The 19,903-nt window shown below is 46.1% G+C and overlaps 1 protein-coding gene across 3 annotated transcripts in view; it reads left to right on the plus strand.

The window, feature by feature from the left end:
• Rpap3 (RNA polymerase II associated protein 3) overlaps window positions 1-8,083 on the plus strand; it is a 31,661-nt gene extending 23,578 nt beyond the window's left edge. For all 3 annotated transcript variants that reach the window (XM_021632839.2, XM_021632842.2, XM_021632840.2), the window contains exons 13-17: window positions 1,982-2,208; window positions 3,547-3,733; window positions 4,635-4,732; window positions 5,131-5,231; window positions 7,777-8,083. In XM_021632839.2, coding sequence (XP_021488514.1) covers window positions 1,982-2,208; window positions 3,547-3,733; window positions 4,635-4,732; window positions 5,131-5,231; window positions 7,777-7,859 — 696 coding nt within the window. In that variant the 3' untranslated portion in view covers window positions 7,860-8,083. The remainder of the gene's footprint in view (window positions 1-1,981; window positions 2,209-3,546; window positions 3,734-4,634; window positions 4,733-5,130; window positions 5,232-7,776) is intronic.
• The last annotated feature ends 11,820 nt before the right edge of the window (window positions 8,084-19,903 follow it).

Consider the following 19,903-nt stretch of genomic DNA (forward strand, 5'->3'; position numbering starts at 1 on the left):
TTACATTACTAGAATTGGAAACAAACCTTTGAACTAGTAAACTTAAAAATGTTGAAAAACTTGATGTACCTGTCTAATTCTCTTTTAATAAGTGCCTCATAGAATTTATTGACAAAATTAGGGAGAATTCACCTGTCTTCATTTCTGTGTAACGTATGTTTCACTTACACATGTTTACATTTTTCTTATATAAAGGAATTTGAGTCAGTTTTATATTTTTTTATTGTCTAACTTTGTCTTCCATCTCTGAAATTCTGGTTGGCATTGTCCATTGACGCTTCCTGATCTTCCACTTCTGGAATTTCTGTTTGGTGCCTTTTTAGTGTCAGTTTCCTTGGTGAATTTTTCCTTCATGTTACCGATTACTTATCCTCTTTGGTAACTTCTTGTCTATGTTCTGAATTGATATTTGGGTCCCTTAGATGATCACTGATCCTTTTTAGAAGCTTTTTCTGGCGTTCCAGGCGTGTCATCTTTATTTTTCTTATCAAGAAGGTGTCAGCTTGGTGAGAACTTGCTGTGGCAGAATTGGTGTTTGTTTTATTGTGTTTGTGTGTCATTGGGACATAAGCTTCTTTGGATTTTGGTTTCCCCCGCCTGCTTTTGTTTGTGCTGATGGATTGTCTCTGCTTGTTATATACAGGAGAAAGCTGACAGCAGGGGAAGGTACTGGGCATCTCTCTGTGCTCAGGGCCAGGAGACCACTAGGGTATTGGCTGGGAAAATGTAGTTTACAGCATTTTTGTTTCAGCATTTAAGTAGTGAATAAGGGGCATGGGAAAGCAGAAAAGGGGTTAAAGAATGAGGAAGAGATTATGGGAGGTATGGAAAGCAGTAGAGAAAGTACTGCATATTAGGTTTAGAGAAAGCAGGACAGACATAAATGCCCTTCCCAATGAGATACAAGTTATAACCAGCTGACACAGTACAAAAGTATAAATACTAATAAGGCAAAGCTTTTTAAAAATTAAAGAATAAGGCAAGAACACTTAAAGATTGAGAGGGACCAGCAAGATGACCCAGTGGGTGAACGTGCTTGTCACCCACTGACACCCTGAGTGTGATCTCTGGGATCTGTATAGGAGGAGAGGACTGACTTGTCCGTTGTCTTCTGACCTCCACGTGACCCTCCTAATAGACAAAGGTAACAAGAGACTGAAGTCTTAGAAACAGAAGTGGGCAGTCGGGCCAGGAGAGGGCTGGACAGCTATGCAGGCTGTGGACACAGGTTCATTCCCTGGAACCCATGGAAAGCTGGATCAGTGAAGAACAGCCGTAGTCCCAGCACTCTGACAGAAGCTTGCGGGCAGCTGTCAGAGCACAGCACAGCCGCAGAAACAAGAGAAACTGCCTGTTTGGTGCTTACGTGGTCAACAGTGGATGGTACTTACTAAGCTGGAACATCACTTTGGATAGCCCCTACCACCTTCTTAAGCATGACTTGGCAAGTCTGTAGTGTGGGCTGTCACACACCTGAAGAGTGTACTTGGGGTTTCGAGCCAGACTCTTTCTTATGTGGTGCTGGTTCTAGTCTACTCTTGTTCTTTCTCAGCCCACAGAACTGCTGTTAGGGTGTCCTATCCTTTTCCCTTATTGTCTTGAAGGTAGAGTCCAAACTGTGATGTGCACACAGGTTCCTCAATCCCTCACCAGGCGTCTGCACGGCTCCCTCCTTCCTCCCCATGGCCTGCCTTACAGCCTTCTGCTCTGCCTCTCCTCTCTCAACACTTTAGCTTTCACCTTTGCAGCTGTCACTGTGTACACCCTTACTTCCCATTTTGAAGTCCCTGGTAGGCAGATAGCTGTTTATTGTTTGTATTCTCAGACAGGGTAAGTCCTAAGTCTGTCTGGCCAACAAATTAAATTTACTTTTAACTGGGATGTTAGCTGTAAGGACATAGCAGTCTTTTAAAATTTGTGACCTTAAGATGGGAAAACTTTTTAATATACTGATTTAAAGAGTCAATTTTAATTGTTTTAGAAAGCACTCAAGAAGGTTTCTATTGAAGAAATTGGCAATTTAATCGAGACTATTGATGCGCCAGATAGCACTGCCACTGCTCCTGAGAGTGACCGAGCAAATCCACCAGCAGCTGTGGGCACCCCAAGCAAGAAGAATTCAAGCCAGGGGGACCCTTTGCCTGCAGGTGATACTCCCAGAGCTAAAATGTTGAAAATAGAAGAAATGAGTGACGCTTCGGCCCCACTGTGAGTAGCCCTGTGACATCTCTGTAGTGACGGTGACCCCACAGGCAGGGGTACTGCAGAGAGCTCTGACTCATCCTTATCACTCACATCTGAGCAGTAACTACCTGAGGGATCTAGTTTGCTTTTCCGTCTGCACGGTGAGATTTTGCCTAGGGAACATCATCCTTCCTTTACCAAAGGCGACTACAGGTGACTTACAGATAAACAAAGTGTTCTCAGGCTTTTTTCCTTTTGAGATTGGGTTTCTCTGTGTAGCCTTGGCTGTCCTAGAACTTGCTCTGTAGACCAGGCTGGCCTCGAACTTAGAGAGATCCCCCTACCTCTGCCTCCCTAGTGCTGGGATTGAAAGTGTGCACCACCACTGCCTGGCTGTGTTTTAACTCTTAATCAGATTGATTTTGCTCATTTTCTTCTCTAGATCTTCCATCTATTTTACTGTTTAGCAAGACAGAGCTTGAAAGAGAGAAAATTTGATAGAAGGAAGCACCATAAGAAATGAAGAATTTAAATGTTACCATTATATCCATCAATACTGAAGAATGCTGAGCACTCTATAAATATAGTTTAGAATTAAGATCCAAAAACAAATATGGAAGGAAGGAGGGACCTCAGCAAGGGAGGTGGGGGCAGGGTGGTGGTAGGGGTTGGGTGAATTAGAACACAGTATAATGATATGTCTCTGTGAAAATGCCTTAATGGAAGTTCTAACTTAGAGTTAATAAGGAAGGAAGGAAGGAATGGAGGGAGGGAGAGAGAGAGGGAGAGAGGGAGGGGGGAGGTAGTTCGGGTCACATGGTTCCCTTACTGATGGCTGGGGAAGATTCAGGCCTACTGGGTTGGTTTGGGCTTCTGGGTAGTCTTACATTGCCACTCAGTAAACTCATGGAGTTTGTCTATGTTAAACACTGGACTGTAGTAGAAGTTTTATTTAAGATATTGTGTGGATTATTCAGAAATGCTGAAGGGTTGGCTTTAAAGTGAAGTATTTCTTCCTTTTTGAAATATCTTGAAGCTGTGATAATTCAGACTTTGAAAGGCTGAGTTTTGCTAGATAGAGATGATGTTCTCAAAGGGTGCCCACTCATCCCCAGCCACTGCATAGCTAGAATATGAAGATTTGCAAGGTATATGCACAAGTTTTAAAGATACATGTTGTATATTTTTACGCAAACATTGAAAGAACATACACATACATGTCATAAACATGTATGTTGTGTGCACTTTGTCAGAATGCAGGTAGAGAACACAGTATTAACAAAGTGGAAGTTAGAAGTTTCCCATTACTCTCTCCTTTACTGAGTTTTGGTTGCTTGTTTTGTTGCTGGTTGACTATTGCAGACCACAGGGTGATTTGAAGCAGGACGTGTGTCAGCCTCTCAGTGAGAAGATGCCTGTGAAGGCAGAGCAGACGCCGGGTCAGCTTGCCACTGCTGTTCTGCCTCCAGTTCCTGCCAACTCCTTCCAGCTCGAGTCTGATTTCAGACAGCTGAGAAGCTCCCCAGACATGTTGTATCAGTACTTGCAGGTAAGCAGGAGGGGCCCCACCGTGCTCCTGGAAGTAGTCAGAGAAAGTCTTCTGCGCGCTTCAGCGCTGTTGCCTTTTGTGTAAGACAGCTGCAGAAAATGCCTCTCCCTTCTGGTGTACGTTGTCCTTTATTTAGGAAACCTGATTTTCTTTTTGAGAAGTGAGCTGTATGTGAAATTCCAGGGCCTAAAATGACTTAAAGTCTAACTTTATATTTTATATCCTGAGCTTTAATGTTTAATTCTTCAAGAGGGGGAAGGAAACTGAAATCCTGAGGTCTTCTGTGTACTGGGCAGTGCTCACAGAATCTGGACAGTTGTTTTCTTGAAAGTGAGCTTTTACTTGCGTCAGGAACATAAGTTAAATCATATGAACTTAGCGTCTTTTTCAAGTGTAGGAACACTGCCTTACACTTTCAACAGTGACCCCCAGTAATACCTCAAGCAAGTCCACCTTTATCTCTGTTTGTAGCTGGAGTTTGGGAGCTCTATCATAGGGGGTCTATCTCTTCAGTTCATGGGTCTCTCTATTTTAATTATTATTTTTAATTGTGTGTGTGTGTGTGTGTGTGTGTGCGCGCGCGCGCATATAAATGTGTCAGACCCTTTGGATTTGGAGTCATAGCAGTTATGAGCTACCATGGGGTGCTAGGAGTTGAACCCCAGTCCTCTGCTCAAACAGGGAGCAGCACCCTTGATCCTGAGCACCTTCCAGCTTGGAGCCCTGATTATCTTCTGTCCCTATCACTTCCCTCCTCTCAGAGTTATGTCCAAGTAAAACCTATTTCTCATTAAGTAGTGGTGTTTAGTAATTATTCATAATATTTTACCTGAGCAATTATTGCATAATAATGTAATATGAATGTTATCAAATTTAACTTTCTAACTCTTATTTTCCCAAGAAAATCGAACCATCTTTGTATCCGAAGTTGTTTCAGAGAAACCTAGATCCAGATGTATTCAATCAAATCATTAAAATCTTACATGACTTCTACATTGAGTAAGTTGAAGTTTTTAGTTGTATTCTCACGTTATAATGTTATGTCCAATGATTTAGAAAATTCACTCTCTTTGATCTTAATATTTTGTACATGGCAACATTAACTTCCTAGTACGATTTACTGTTACGGAAATGAGATGATGAACAGTGATGGAGGGAAAGTCTAAATGAGGGAAGGACTTCCTTCTAGAGAAAGGCAGTGCATGAAGAGCTCAGTGAGAGCAGAGCCGTGTGCCATGTGCACTCCCGTTTGAGCTACTGCAGTGTCTGCGGTTGGCGGGGTATACTTCTCTGTGCCGTTAAATACAGGCGTACCGTGGGGACAGTGAAGACCTTGTTACTGGAGGTGAAGAGCTGCCGTTAGCTGATCGTTTATGTTTCTTTTTGGACTGTTTTAGGAAGGAAAAGCCATCTCTCATCTTTGAAGTCCTACAAAGACTTTCTCAACTGAAAAGGTTTGACATGGCAGTCATGTTTATGTCTGGAACCGAGAGAAAGAGTAAGTTTTGAGAAAGCAAGCTTTCTATCCGCTTCTCATCCTCCTGGGCTGAAGTTTAACCACCTGCTGTTTACCATGTGCAAGATACTAAAGTTAAATAATTGACTCTATACAGTTCAATTCTATATAGTTAAAGTGGGTTGTATTTCTTGGCAGTATTTTCTCTCTCCTCCCTCCCATTTTTACTCATCTTTATCTTATGTGCCTTGGTGTCTTGCCAGCATGTATGTCTATGTGAAATTGTCAGATCTTGGACAATTGTGAGCTGTCATGTGGGTGCTGGGATTTAAACCTGGGTCTGTCTGGAAGAGCAATCAGTGTCCTTAACTGCTGAGCCATTTTTCCAGCCCTCTTGGCAATATTTTCAAGTGTAGGTACTGTTACTGCCCTCCTCAAAGAGAAGAGGAAGCCAATGCATGGGCAGGTTAAAGGCATTTGCCGAGGTCACACAGTTAGGAAACCATACTAGAGCTTTGAGCTCAGGCTGCCGAGCTGTAACCTGGACTCTTCTTGGAATGTATCAGTGGTGCAGAGGTTGAGTTCTGCCGAGGGTCCCACCACAGAGCTGGCTTTAGGGTGTGTCTGAGCACGTCTGGAAAGCTCTGCCCTTGAGTCTGTTTAAAATGTGCTGAATTCTAAAGTGCAGAAGACCAAAAGTGGGTGGGGAATAGAGGCCTCCACCAGAGGGATCAACACCCTGGAGGCTCTGGACAGACACACTAGTAGCATTCAGAGCATTACCAGTGCAGTGCAGCTGGAGTCCAGGGTGGGGGTCAAGAATGGCAAAGGATGACCCTGAAATCTTTCCTTATTTATATGCAGTCTGGCATAAAAATCAAACTCTAAAATTTCAGTTGCTCAGAGTTTTGGGGTCTGTTTATATTTTTAGGCAAAAGATGAATCATTTGATTATAAGGATGCAATTATTTTGCAAATTTTCTTTAAAAATTTTTATATGTATGCGTACCATGTGTGTGCTAGATTCTTGGGGAGATGGGGTCAGAGCTAGAGCTAGAGTCAGTTGTGAGCCACGTTTTAGTCATTGGGAACCAAATCTGTGTCATCTGCTGAGCAGCAAGTACTTTTTACCTGTAGGCATCTCTCCAGGCCTTGCTTTGTTTTTGAGATGTGGTCTTCCTGTGTAGCTCTGGCTGGCCTAGAAGTTACCAAGTAGACCAGGTTGACTTCACCTTGAAGCAGTCCTCATGAGTGCTGAGTGCTAAGATTACAGGAATGTGCCCCCATGCATAACAAAGAATGCCAGTTTTCTTTTTACTTTTGAAAATTAGCAAAAGCTGGAAATCATGGCTTATGCCTTTGATCCTAGCACTCAGGAGGCAGAGGCAGGCAGATCTCTGAGTTTGAGGCCAGCCTGCTCTAAGAACAAGTTCCAGGAAAGCCAAGACTACACAGAAAAACCCTGCCTTGAAAAAATCGGCAGATACAGAATTTTGTCAGAATGTGTCCCAAAAGAGGGCATCAGATCTCACTAGAGATGATTGTGAGCCACCATGTGGTTGCTGGGAATTGAACTCGAGACCTTTGGAAGAACAGCCAGTGCTCTTAACCTCTGAGCCATCTCTCCAGCCCTTCAGTATGCCTTTCTGAGGTACTCTCTGCCCTGAGCATCCTTGAGCTCCTCTTAGGTCCTTGTTCTAGTCATGACGCACAAGGCTGAGTCGTTATGTAGGCACTCAGCTGGATGTGGTGCTGCATGCACTGTGATCTTAACCCTTGGGGCCTGAGCCAGGATTTGGAGTTTGAAGCCAGCCTAGACTACAACAGGGAAGACCCTTTTAAAAACAAAACAGTAAACAGCAGCAAGAGAAAGACAGCTTGACACTGGGAAGTAGACAGCAGTTAAGGATTAAAGTCGAGTTAGGACGGAGAGAAGGCTCAGTGGTTAACGGCGCTGTTGCTCTTGAGGACTTGAGAGCAGTTCCCAGCACTTACATGGTGGTTTACAACAGTTTGTAACTGCTCCGTAGGCTGTGATGCCCTCTTCTGTCTGTGGACACCAGGCAGGCATGGTGACATATGTACATGCAGGTGAAACACTGATACACTAAAAAAGAGAAGCCTGGGCTGTGACGGTGCTTCCCGGGGCTGAGCGTGCCCTCTTAGATTAGTGTCGTGCAGATGCGGGGATCTGTGCTGTTGGCAAGATGTGCTGTCTGGAGAAATACTATCGGATTGCTATATAGCTTTTTTCTTTTTAGATTACTTTTTAAATACACAAACTAGTTGGGCATGGTGGCACTCGCCTTTAATCCCAGCACTCTGGAGACAGGGCCAGGTGAATCTCTGGGGTTCAAGGCCAGCCTACAGATTGAGTTTCAGAACAGCCATAGTTACATAAAGCAACACTATCTCAAAAAGCAAAGACAAACATTCTTAAATGTACAAATTAGAATTTTTGAAAAATGGTAATTATTAGTAAAAATTGGTGACAATTTTACTTGATAGGTCAGATTATCTTTTGAGTTTATGTTTTGCATAGTTTTATAAAATGAGAGTGATATACAGTTTTTTTTTTCTTTTTCAGTCATAAACGTATTATTCAATCACTTAGAAAAATCAGAATTGGAGGATTCTATTGAAGAACTCAAGAAAAGATACAGTGGCTGACCTCTAAGATCACTGATGTTGTTTTTGCCTTTATGTGTACTTTATTTTTCTTACTGAAATCAAGTGTTTTGTTTGGCTTTTTAAGAAAATGAAATCACATCTGAGGAAGACTCTCCTCTCTCTGGATGGATGTTAATTCACTGTAAAGTATGCTGTTGCCTAACTAGTGAGAAATGCTTCAAATAAACTAAGTTTTTATGAAAATAAAAATATAAGTGATGAGATATTTTTAAGGGTCAGTATTTTATTTTATAAATAACTTTAAATGTTATATTTAGTTATATTCCTCAGTGTTTCATAATTGTAGCATTTTTACATTTTCATGAATTTTTGTAATCACAATACAAAGCTACTTCATTACCACGTTAATAAAGTGATTTCTGTAGAGAGAGCATTGAATAGATAACAGAATTGCCTCCGTCCATTCCCCTGCACCTAAACTAAAAGACCAACTTACCGACAGTGGGGCCAACACGGGGTTCTCCCCTCCTGGGAGGGGTTCTGTTCTGTGATGCTCACAGCTTACTAGACTTGGAAGTTACACTGTGGAGTCAGATGCGGCTGAGCATCGATGTGTCTGGTGGCGAGTCCTGGAGCAAGCCCCTTACATGCCCTAACCCTTGCCTGTTTTGGAAGTCTAATGACTGGGGTGTGGCTTGGCCCTAAGCCTCTGCTTACCTTATATGGGAGCTGCAGGAAGTGGTCCATGGAAAGTGCTTCGCAGAGTCCCCAGAGGCAGAAATAGCAAGAACAAGCATTAGGGGTCTGTGTGCCCAGGTCAAGGGCGATCTAAGCAGTGCTTCCACGTGGCCACTTCCCGCCTGTTAGAAGACTGGAGGGAGGCCAAGCAGCTCTTCTCTGAAAACTGATTGTGTAGGGTAAACTAAGCCCCTGGCCACTAGAGGTCACGGTCACAAGCGCGAAGATGGAAGAGACGTTAGGTTCAGACTGAAAGGATTGGGAAGAACAATCAAGTTCGAGGAGGAAGCATAGTCTGGGAGGAGTGGGAGCCCCGGCCCTGTGGGAGATCTGCTGGCAGCAGTGGATGTGTGGGGAGGTGGATGAGGGTGGGAGCCACAGCAGGGAGGTTTTCTGAAAGGAATCAGGAGCCATGGGCTTTGCTTTCCAAGTAAGGGAATGGAGGCATATGTAAGGTTATTTACCTTGCCCAGTGTCACCCGATGAATGAGTATTGGAGCAGAGACACTGATTTGAGGCTGCACGCTTGCTACCCTCGTGTACTGTGCTCTTGAAGGAAGGGTGGGTACAGGGTGGTGCTGAGGAGAGAGACTTCCGTGGATTGATGGCATTGATAGAGACACCCAGTCACTTCCTGAATGTCTTTAAAGTGCCCAGTGAAGGGAAAAAGGAGACCAAAGTACAGAAAACAGCTGGCCTCGAACTCCTGATCTTCCTGCTTCTGCCTCCCAGCTGCAGGGGTTATGGGAGTACACCACTGTGCCCCTTTTGACTTGTTTCTCACTAGTTTTTCATTCATATGTATACATCTTGGCTACATGCTAGACTTGTAGCTGCTTGTGTATCGTAAGGTTTTTTAAGCATGTCATTAGTACTAAAATTGACCTTGTACAGGACAGAAGTTAGTGTTGATGAATTGATGTGTCTAAGTTACCATCACTTGTCTCATAGGGTAGAATTACTGGGTTCCTTTTCCCACTCTGGATATTCATTATAAAGGATCCTCAAATCAACTCACTTTTTAATTATACTCCACAACTTCTAAAGAGAAATCACGTAGAAAACTGAGGTTATATATAGTGTAGCTCACTTGCTTACACCGATGGTTGAATAATTTGGGGCAAAAAAAAAGACAGTACAAGTTCTTTTCCACATTGTTGAGCTTAGGTAAGTTTAAAACCACACACACACACTCACACGCTCTGCCCTTGCATCTGAGGATAGATAGCCACACTTCACCTTGGCCTCAACAGCGGCACGTCTGTCCCTAAGGCTTTTACTAGATTGGTGATGACCGTTTCTTGTAGTCCAGCGCGCAGCCCACATGCTCACCTGGGAGCAGAAGGAGTCCGTTCCTTTCCTGGGTGGAAAAGGCCACAGCTAACACAGGAACACCTGATATACCTGGAAACCTCAGCAACTGATGTTCTCTACCAGGTTTAAGATCAGTCAGCGAAATGCCAGACGTGGTGCAAACCTGTGGTCCTGGGGAGGCAGAGAGAGCAGGATCAAGAGTTCAAGGTCATCTTCAGTTACATAGATGCTTTGAGGCCAGCCTGGGCTATGTGGTAAGGTGGTGGGCTAGCTGCTTTCTCGGTGTCACGACTGTTGGGTAAAATAAAGTAGCCTTTTCCCAAGAGAGGAAGGGTTGTAGAACTCCACGGAAGGAAGAGCTGAAAACTGGGAAGGAACAAGTGTGACACCCAGAAGATGGCCAAATCAGACAGGGCCGGCCTCAGCGTCCTGTCAGGCGAGGAAGCAGAAGCCTTGTCTCAAAGAGAAGCTGGGCAGCCTGGGGAAGAGACTGCACCTCGACCCTCAGCTCAAGAGACCCAGCTCCAGATGTGACGCTGAGACAGGTCAGCCGTGGAGAAGGTTGTGGCCGCTTGCAGTCTTGAGAGGGAACCTGCTTAAGAGGGGGAGCCATCCAGTCAGCCTGAAGGCTCAGGCCCCAGGACCAGAGACACTCCTGGGAGATGTTTCTGGAGAGCAGGATGGCCCGGTAAAGGTCGGCCCAGGCAGCGGATGGTTTAGGGAAAGGTAACTGCCCTTGGTGTCTGGGAGCGACCTCATCGACTGAGACTAGCGGGTGTGACAGCCTGTGCCTGAAGTCAGCAGGCTCCACCCCACTGCCGCAGCCCCGGAACTCATAAGCCACAACTCTGGACAGGCAGAGCTGTGGCCCTCTAGCAGGCCGGTTGCTGCTTGACCCTGAAAGCATGGAGACACGTCCGCCTGTGCTGGTCTCAGTGCTGTGCTTGCCTCCCACCCTCTTAACCCTTGGGAGGTGCCCCTCCCACCCTCCTAACCCTGGGGAGGCGCCCTCAGCTGCATTCCTCAGCACAGGGCTGAGGAACTGGGGAGCCTGAGGGAGGGTAGGAGCGCCTGCCCAGCCAGCAAGGCCGAGTGTGACCAGCAGGGGTCCCTGACAGACACCAGCGGATGCTCCTGGAGTGAAGACAGCCTGGGCAGACATGGGAGGCTGTAGTCAGGCTCAGCAGCAGCATAAACCATAGGGAAGAGGGACGCCTCTGCCCCTACATTTACCATCCTTGACAAAACAACAACTATACTTGCTAATGTTTTTACTGGATTGTATTAAAAATATTTTTATTTTTCGTTCCTTTTCACACATTTGACCAATTTACACTTAAATTATTGAGTAGTCATTGTGACTCTTCCCCCCCCACATCTGCCCTAGGCCCTGTACCCCTTCCCTCTGTTTCTTCATTTTCTTAAATACTTGACTATCTTACGGTTTTTAAAAATTAATTTATTATTATATATTTACATGCACATGTGTGTGTATCTGCATATATGCATGTGCCTCAGCTTAGGGACATCCCCGGGAACTGGAGTTGTAAGTACTTGTAAGCTGTCTGATGTGGGTGACAGGGAATTTAATTCAGCTTCTCTGCAGGCACAATACATGTTCTTAAGTGCTGAGCCCCAGGTTTTGTGGTTTGTAAAAAGGATTTATGGTTTGTTTGTTTTTTAAAATTCCCCTTCATTTTTCTGATTACCAATTTTCTCATTGTGATTTTTGTCTTCTAATTTAAGTTTTTCTGATCTTGCTCTTTTTTCTTTTCTTTCCTAATATTCTACTTTTCTTATTGGTTTCTTTAGCTTTGATTCTCTTCTGCATTCCCACCCACCCTTTTCTTTATCTCATCTGTTAACTATTTCTTCATTTACCTTCAATGATTTTTAACTTCGGTTCAATGCGCATTGGTTTTGCCATTTGCTGTGGGCTTTAATTGATTTTTTATTGCACATTTTTATTTACAAAAAGAAAATTGTGTTCATTTTGGCACAAAAACCTCTTGACAGATGGATCCCGAGATCAATCAGATTCCCAAGATTTTCAGACATTGCTGGGATTTGGGAGGGACATTGCTGGGATTAGGGTGGATATCACAGATGGGACCATGAACAATATCCTAATTCACCTCAGCAAAAACCTACTCACCAACAGGCACGGATGGGCAGGGGGTGGGGCGGTTTCTCTGGTCCCAGGGAGTGAGTGACGGTCACTTATCACCTGTGGTCGCTGAGTTGCACAGGTGCCTTAAGTGCCTGCCTAAGGTTGGGCTGGGACAGACCTGGGATCCTGCTGTCCCCAGGGACTCAGCAGGTGTAAAGCTGTTAATTCACCATTGGGGGAACCTCACTGTTGGCCCTAGGAGTTCTTTCTGTTTGTAAGCATCCTTATATTTGTTTTCCCATATGTAAGCACCAGCAATGGGGATGGGGTCACATGACTATCTGAGGCGCAGTTACAGGGCTCTTGTGCAGCCTGAACTGTCTTGAGCAGAAGACTGCAAGTCTAACGGCCAGCCTGGCTCCCCTTCTGGCAGCACTGGCCATCTGGAACACTCCATGGATCCCTTGACACAACCACGTGAAAGACTGCCCTGGCGGTGCCGATTGCCCTGGCTCCTGAACACACGGCCTCTGCCAAGGCTGTTAGAAACCGTGTGTGCTAGGCTCTCTGCAATCACAGCCTAGAAAAACACTTCCTTCCACCTTGTCCAGAGAAGGAGCATGTCCCCTGCGGGAGGGTCTACCATGACAAGTGTCTGTTTATGCTCTGTGTAAAGACTGCCCTTGTTTGATTCAGACGCTGATGTTTGGGCCCAGAGAGTTGAGCACAGGCTGGACTTTGGTGTTCAGATCTTTAGGAAACATCGTCTGCCTCGGTATTTTGGAAACATTGTTCTCCATCACCTTCTGATTGGTTGAATAAAAAGCCAAACTGCCTGTAGCAAAGGCAGGAGAGAATAGGCAGGGCTTCTGAAGAGATAGAAACTCTGGGAAAGGATCTGAGTCCGAGACACAGAGGAAGTCGGATGCATGAAGCTAAGGACAGGTAACAGCCACATGGCAAAATACAGTTTAATGAAACGGGTTAAGTTAATATAAGAGGTAGTTGGCAGCAAGACCAAGCTAAGGCGTAAAGATATGATAAATAAATGCAAGTCCCCGCATCATTATTCAGAGCTCGGGTGGGCAGAGAAAGCGACCAGTCTCAGCACCCCTTCTTGGACCATGTTAGTTGGTGGCTTAGGCTGCTGGGAACCTCCTGTGCCATCTCTCTTGGTGTTGCCACTACAGGTGTAATAAAGACTTCTCTTGAGCAGCCTCTTCTTTGCCTACTTTTGGGAGCACGGGCTGAGCTGGTGGGAAAAAAAAAAGGCAGAGACGGTGGAGAATGGCTGCCATGGCGACAGTGGCAGCAGGCATGGCCCGAGAGTGGGATGAGCGCCAGCCTGGGTGCTGGTTTCAGGTAGCAGCTGGATGGTTGGGAAAGCTCAGGCCTTGGGAGGTGATGCTCCTGCAGGTGCCACTGTGAGCCGAGCAGCATGGATGCCACAAGCACTACCTCGCGGCCTGACAGCTGAACACTGGAGAGGCCCATGACCACCCAGCGCTGGGACTTGATGCCGCCCAGATCGTGAGCCTCAGGCCTGGCTCTCCAGCACAGCTCGCTGACAGCCACTGTTGGGCTGCTGGGGATGCAGTGGCACATGGGCCTTGGAGGCTTGTGGCCGTATGGCAGCAGCAGAAGCCTCTGCCAGCAGAGGCCTCAGCCCTAGCAGTATCACCTGGGGCTCACATCCGTCTGTGGCTCTGGTGCAGGGCCACTTATTGCATTGATTCTGCTTGGGAGTCACGTCAGTCCATTGGGTTCCTGTGCTCTGTGGCAGTAGATGCCTGGCTGAGCCCAGCCCTGTTCAGCATCCAGTTCCTGAATGTTCCTCTAGATGCCTCAGATCCTGAGTATCTATACCCTGGCTCTCATATGCTGTCTCCAGAGAGGCAAGTACCCGTAAGTCTTGGCCATTAACAACCAAATAGCATTTGAAGAGTTTAAGGGAGGCCAGGGAGGAAGCAGACAGAAGACAGGAGACAAGATAGAGTAGACTGCAGGGAGCCAGAGAAGAGAATCTGCATTGTTTCTTGTCAGAAGAGCCCGAGAAAGCTGCACCATTGGCTGTCTGTACCCACGAGTCCCTGTACCTGAATCCTGCACAGGGACTGTACTATTTTGTATGGCCAAGGGTCCCGATACTGGAGGCCTCCATGGGGGCTGTTACATTAGACGGACTACACCCGCTTGCCCACTCCTGTCCCATTCTGCTGTCAAACATCAAGGGAATCAGTAACTTCCGGAAATTAGCATTTGAAGAGTTCCTGGTCTACCTACCTACTGTGTCTCCAAGGAGAGCGAACCATTTCCAGGCACTGATTGGTGAAGAGATCTCAATACTTGATCTTCCGCATCCAGTGGGCGCTATTTGTCTGTTCAACGCAATACCCAAGATACAAAGCCTGCTCAGGCGGCTCAGGGGATGGAGGTGCTTGCTGCCAGGCCTGAGTTCGATCTTCAGAGACCCGGGGTGGAAGGAGAGAACTGATTCCCACAGGACAGCCTCTGGCCTCCACATGTGCACTAGACACACGCACACACCAATGAAGAAACATAAAATAGGAGGCAGGAAACCGTCGATCTTCTTGGTCTTCCTGGCCAAGTCTCGTAGTGTACCATCAGGTATTTATTTGTCCATGGTCCTTGAAGGCTTCATGAGGCTGGTTTTGGCTCTTCTCAGTTTTCAACGTGAAGCCTAGAGCCACCTGGGAGAGGGTCTGGCCTCCGGGCACGGCTGAGGGGGTTATTTTGACTCTATTATTTGAGGTGGGAAGCCCCACCCACTGTTGGCTGTACTGTACTGGCTGAGCTCCCGGAGTGTGGACATGGAGAAGGAACCCAAGGAGCAGACGCATTATCTCGGCTTCTTAATTTTGGATGTCTGTGGGACCAGCTATTTCAAGCTCCTCCTGCCTTAACTTCCCCTTCACAAGGGACTTGAACTACGAGGAAGTAACTTTCTTTTTCTTTTAAGTTGCCTTTGTTATAATCTTTTATTAGGAAAGTAACCAGGGCACTGGTGAACTGTTGGGCACTAGACTGGATTGGAGACTGTCCAGCGGCCCTGATGACAGGATGTGGCCGTCTTGCCCCTGGCATAGCTGGGTCGTGCCAGGCAAGGCCACCTACAGACTGACGACAGGGCCTGGAGTGCAGGGACAGTAGTCTGGAAGCTGATACTTGACATTTTCCTCACATGTATGTAGTTATGTGTTCCAGACACAGAGATATGAAATGCTTTGTTTACCATCCCATAATGTGTCTTGATAAAGGGGGAACTTGGGATAGTCTTAGCTCCTATAATTCTACTGTCTGATGCTTTTTACTAACAAGCATTTTGCTTCCCCCTTGAGGAGTACAAAAAGAATTGTGCCGTGCTGGAGAGATGGCTTAGCGGTTAAGAGCACTGACTATTCTTCCAGGAGATGTAGGTTCAATTCCCAGCTCCCACATGGCAGTTCACAACTGTCTGTAATTCCAAGATCTGACACCCTCATAGACATACATGCAGGCAAAACATCAATGCATATGAAATAAAAAATAAATTATATATATATGTATATTTATATGTAAAGAATTGCTGATAAACTTGCTGTCCTGGGTGATCAGACCTTCGGACCCCAGCTTTTGACTCTTTCTTTTTGTTGTCTATTTCTTTTTCACCCTCATCCTCTGTTCAGAACCATGATATGGCTGGTCCAGGTCAGTGAACACGGAGACGTCCTCGCATTTTGGTGAGCTGGGACACATTCAGGTTGTAGTGTGTCCTGCCTAGTTTTACGTCAGAGAGGATGGAGCCTCAATTGAGAAAATGCCTCCATGAAGTCCAGTTGGGAGGCATTTTCTTAATTAGTCATCAGTGGGGGAGGGACCAGCCCATGGTGAGTGGTGCCATCCCTGGGCTGTTGGTCCTGAGTTCTACAAGAAAACGGGCTGAGCAAGCTATGGGGGAGCAAGCCAGTAAGCAGCACCCCTTCATGGCCTCTGCATCAGCTCCTGCCTCCGGGTTTTTACTCTGTTGGTTTGAGTTCATATCCTGGATTCCTTCAATGATGGGCAACAACTTGGAAGTGTAAGCCAAATAAACTCTTTCCTCCCCAGCTTGCTTTATAAACCCTAACCAAGACAAGCTGGTACCATCCGTGACAGACCTGACCATGTTTGGGGTGGATTGAGGAAGGACTTTGGAACTTTGGGCTAGAAAAGCCAACGAGTGTTGAGAGCTCAGTGGGGTGTTCGGTGGGAGCTTGGGAGATAAGAATGTGGAGAGCAGTGCAGATGATGGAGGCCTGGCTTGTGAAGTTTCAGAGAGAATTAAAAACCCTACTGTGCATTTTCCGTGAATAATTTGTAATGTCTGGTCAGCTGGGGTTGAAAAGGCAGCTGTGATTGGCATGTGCCAGGCACCGTTGCAGTGAAACCTTTGCTTTACTTGGACAATCGATGCTGATTAGCTGGATCTGGGAAGTTAGTGCTGATGAAGAAGAGACCAGCATCGCTGGGGTGAGATCTTATGGGATGTGTTTCCAGAGAGTCAGCACACAGAAGCTGTGTTCCAGAGGAGGCCAAGGTTGTGCCTCACGCTGGCAGCCGAGCCTGGTAGTGTAAGAGTCACCCAGGTGGTACCGGTTCTGAAGGCATGAAGGGGTCGTGGAGAGCAGCCGAGGCTTGGCACTGTGAGAGGCCAGGAGAGGCCATTGGGGAAGCTGCAACCTCAGTGGCAGTGTAAGGCCCAGGACTGAGGGGGTCACACAGAGGGGGTCATGCAGAGAAGTCGAGGCTTGGCACCAGGAAGAGAGCCTGTGAGAGGCTGTTGGTGAAAGTGCAGCCCCGTTGCAGCAGAAGATCCCAGCATTTCGGAGATTTTGGTACCATGGGATGACCAGTGGGGAATAGAGCAAGACAAGCTGTGAGTATTGCAAAGGGCAGAGCTGGAGAAGTGACCCAAATCCCAAGGAGGAGCCCAGAAGACCCCGAGTGGATCCCAGAGATTGGGCATTGAGTTATTTACACTAGTGGGGTTTGGTTTTGCTTTCATCTGATTGTGCCTGTGCCTGGTTCTTCCCTCTTGAAGTAAGGATGTATTTAATTATTTCTTTATTTTTATTTTGTAGGAGTCGTCAGTTGAGAAATCAAATTTTAAAAGAAAGTTTAGTTTTTTTTTTAAAGAAACCCTGAATTTTCAAAAGACTGAATTTAAATTTTTTTTTTCTTTTACAAATTTTCATTTGTAAGGATTGTGGGACTTTTTAAGTTTGTAGAATGTTTCATATTGTGATGTTGATGTTAATGTGTAATTTTGGGGATGAATAAGAAAGGAAAGGTTGTGGCTTTTAACAGTGATGTGTTTGTGCGTCAGGTTGACAAGGGTCAGTTGTACTGGCTGGTTCTATGTCAGCTTGACACAAGCTAGAGTCATCAGAGAAGAGGGACTGCATGAAACCAGCTTTAGAGGAAGGCGGTCTACAGAATGAGAGAAACTGTGCCAAGGGTAGCACTGGAATCTATAGCTATATCTCTAATAGAAGCCCCAAACAACAACTCATCCCATGAATAAAAAGGCTGATGAATTAAACAGACAGTCCTCAAAGCAAGCGACAAATTTAGCTAGTAAATATTTGAAAACGCAGTCAACATGCTTAACCATCATAGAAATCCAAATCCAAACTGCTTTGAGATCCCATCTCATCCCAGACAAAATGTCCAGCATCAAGAAACACGTGACCACGAACGCTGGGGAGGCTTTGGGGAAAGAAGGCCCTCTTCACTGCTGGCCAGACTGTCAACTGGTGCTGCCACTACTGAGATCAGCAAGGGGATTCTTCCAGAAGCTGTGTATCAGCTTTACATTCCTCGGAACGCACACGAAGGACTCTAACTCATGTCCCACAGAGAGGGGGCACACTCGTGTTCACTGCTGCTCTATTCAGCGTAGCCAAGATATGGAACCGGCGTAGGTGTTCGGTGGTAGGCAGGTAGAGACGGAAAACGTGGTCCGAACACACGACGGAAATTTCACTCATCCGGAAAGAAGGATGAGGTTGTGAAATTCACAAAGACCGAAGAGACCTGTAGTTCGTCATCTTAAATGAAACAAGCCAGACTCAGAGAGACAAATACCGCTGCTTTCTCTCCTATACTGAGTCTAGATGTAAAGCCACACAGACGTCAGGCGTGGAAGTGGGGAAGGGACTGTGGTAAGAGGAAAGAGGTTTACAGGGAGGGAGAAGACGCGAACAAGAGAAAGTAATGGGATATTTACGTCATGAAAGCCGAGAGAGGACTGTCAGGAGGGAGAAAAGGGAGCAGCAGGAAGTGTAGGGAAGGGCGTGGTGACAGGCAGTGGGGACAGATGAAAACACCGTAACGATCAATGATACATGGTGTGAAAACCCGTTTCTTTATATGCTAGAGATTAATTTAAAAATTTGGGAGAACAGTTAAAATAAGTAAAAAAAAAAAAAAAAAGACCCATGGGTAATTTTGTTTAATAAATATTCATTTGCTACGTATATATGTATGTATATATGTATATCATGGTGGAATTGTGTGTCCTCGGGTTCATACATGGAAAACCAACTACTTAACTACTTAAGTGATGCCCTCATGAAGAAGCTGCTTTGTGGCTGTGCCCAGGTCACCAGGTTAGAGGCCCCAGAGAGAGCTGCCTTGCCTGTGCCCTGTGAGTTCACACAGGAGGCAGGCCCTCACTGGACACCCTTTACCTTGAGCTTGGCCTTCCCTGTCACCAGAGTGTGAGAAATTTCTGTTGTTGTTATGTTACACAATTTATGGTATTTTGTTAGAGCAGCCCGATCGGAGAAAGATAATTGTAGAACACCTGTTTTATATCAGCAACACGGCCAACGTTTGTCTGCGCCATCCCTGACCGGTCTGCTCGGCTCAGCTCTGCAGGAAAAATAGCCAACACACTGGGCCTCCAGGGGGCGTCTGTTCCCTGGCCCTTCCTCCTCCGGGGCCCTGGGGGTTCGTCTAAGGAACGTGTGTAAGCAGAAATGCTCCTTTGCTGGTTTGACTTCTCTGGTCAACAGTGGATCAGACAAATGTGGGGAGGAGCCTGTTGGTTCCCGGTGGAGTAGAGTCAGCCTTGCACCCTGCCTTTGCCGTGACTGGCTCTGGGTAGATCGTGAGGGGTTGGTGAATGTGCCACAGAGTGGGCGTAAAGGTCACAGGATAACTTTACGGCGTTGATTCTCTCCTTCCACCTTTCTGTGGAGTCCAGGGGTGGAACTCAGGTGGCCAGGCTTGTCTGGGAAGAGATTTTACCCGGACTCATCTCAACAGCCCCTGTCGAGGGTCTTATATTAGGGTACGTCACAATTTTAGCTTCCTGCTTTAGAAATAGCAAACTGAGGGGTTGGAGTGGAGATTAAGGGGGAATATGTCTGTGCAGTTAAGAAAAATAAAGCTAGATATTTAGGCCCATGAGATTCAACGTTTGGGTTTATTGCCTCGCTGGGAGTACAGAAGGGGCGTGCCTAAGTTCTAGGCCTGTTTTAATATCTGGCTTCTTGTCTGCTTTGCTAACTGGCGTTTTAAATCCAAGCCCAGCACCCAAGGCAGAGAACACATTAATGAGTGATCACCCGACACTGAGGGAAAACGTTATTTTATGAAACTTGTGCTGATCCTTGGGTTGGGGAAGAAGATTAAAAAACGGGGGAAAATGAGATTAATAAAGGCTGTACAAAGCTACCAGAAAAATTGAAGAACACGCAGAAATGTCATCAATAATAAAGGATTCTCCGTTGTCACTGCAATACATTAAAAGTGTCTTGAAGCCCTAGCCTGGCTGGCCTTTGATATGGAGCCTTGCCTCTCTGCCTCAGTGTGGAGAACAAGCTGCCCAAGCAGAGCCGTGTTGGGCTCTCTGTACTTGCCAAATGGTAAGAAT

The sequence above is a fragment of the Meriones unguiculatus genome, chromosome 8 (genome assembly GCF_030254825.1).
Source record: "Meriones unguiculatus strain TT.TT164.6M chromosome 8, Bangor_MerUng_6.1, whole genome shotgun sequence".
NCBI classification, from domain to species: domain Eukaryota; kingdom Metazoa; phylum Chordata; class Mammalia; order Rodentia; family Muridae; genus Meriones; species Meriones unguiculatus.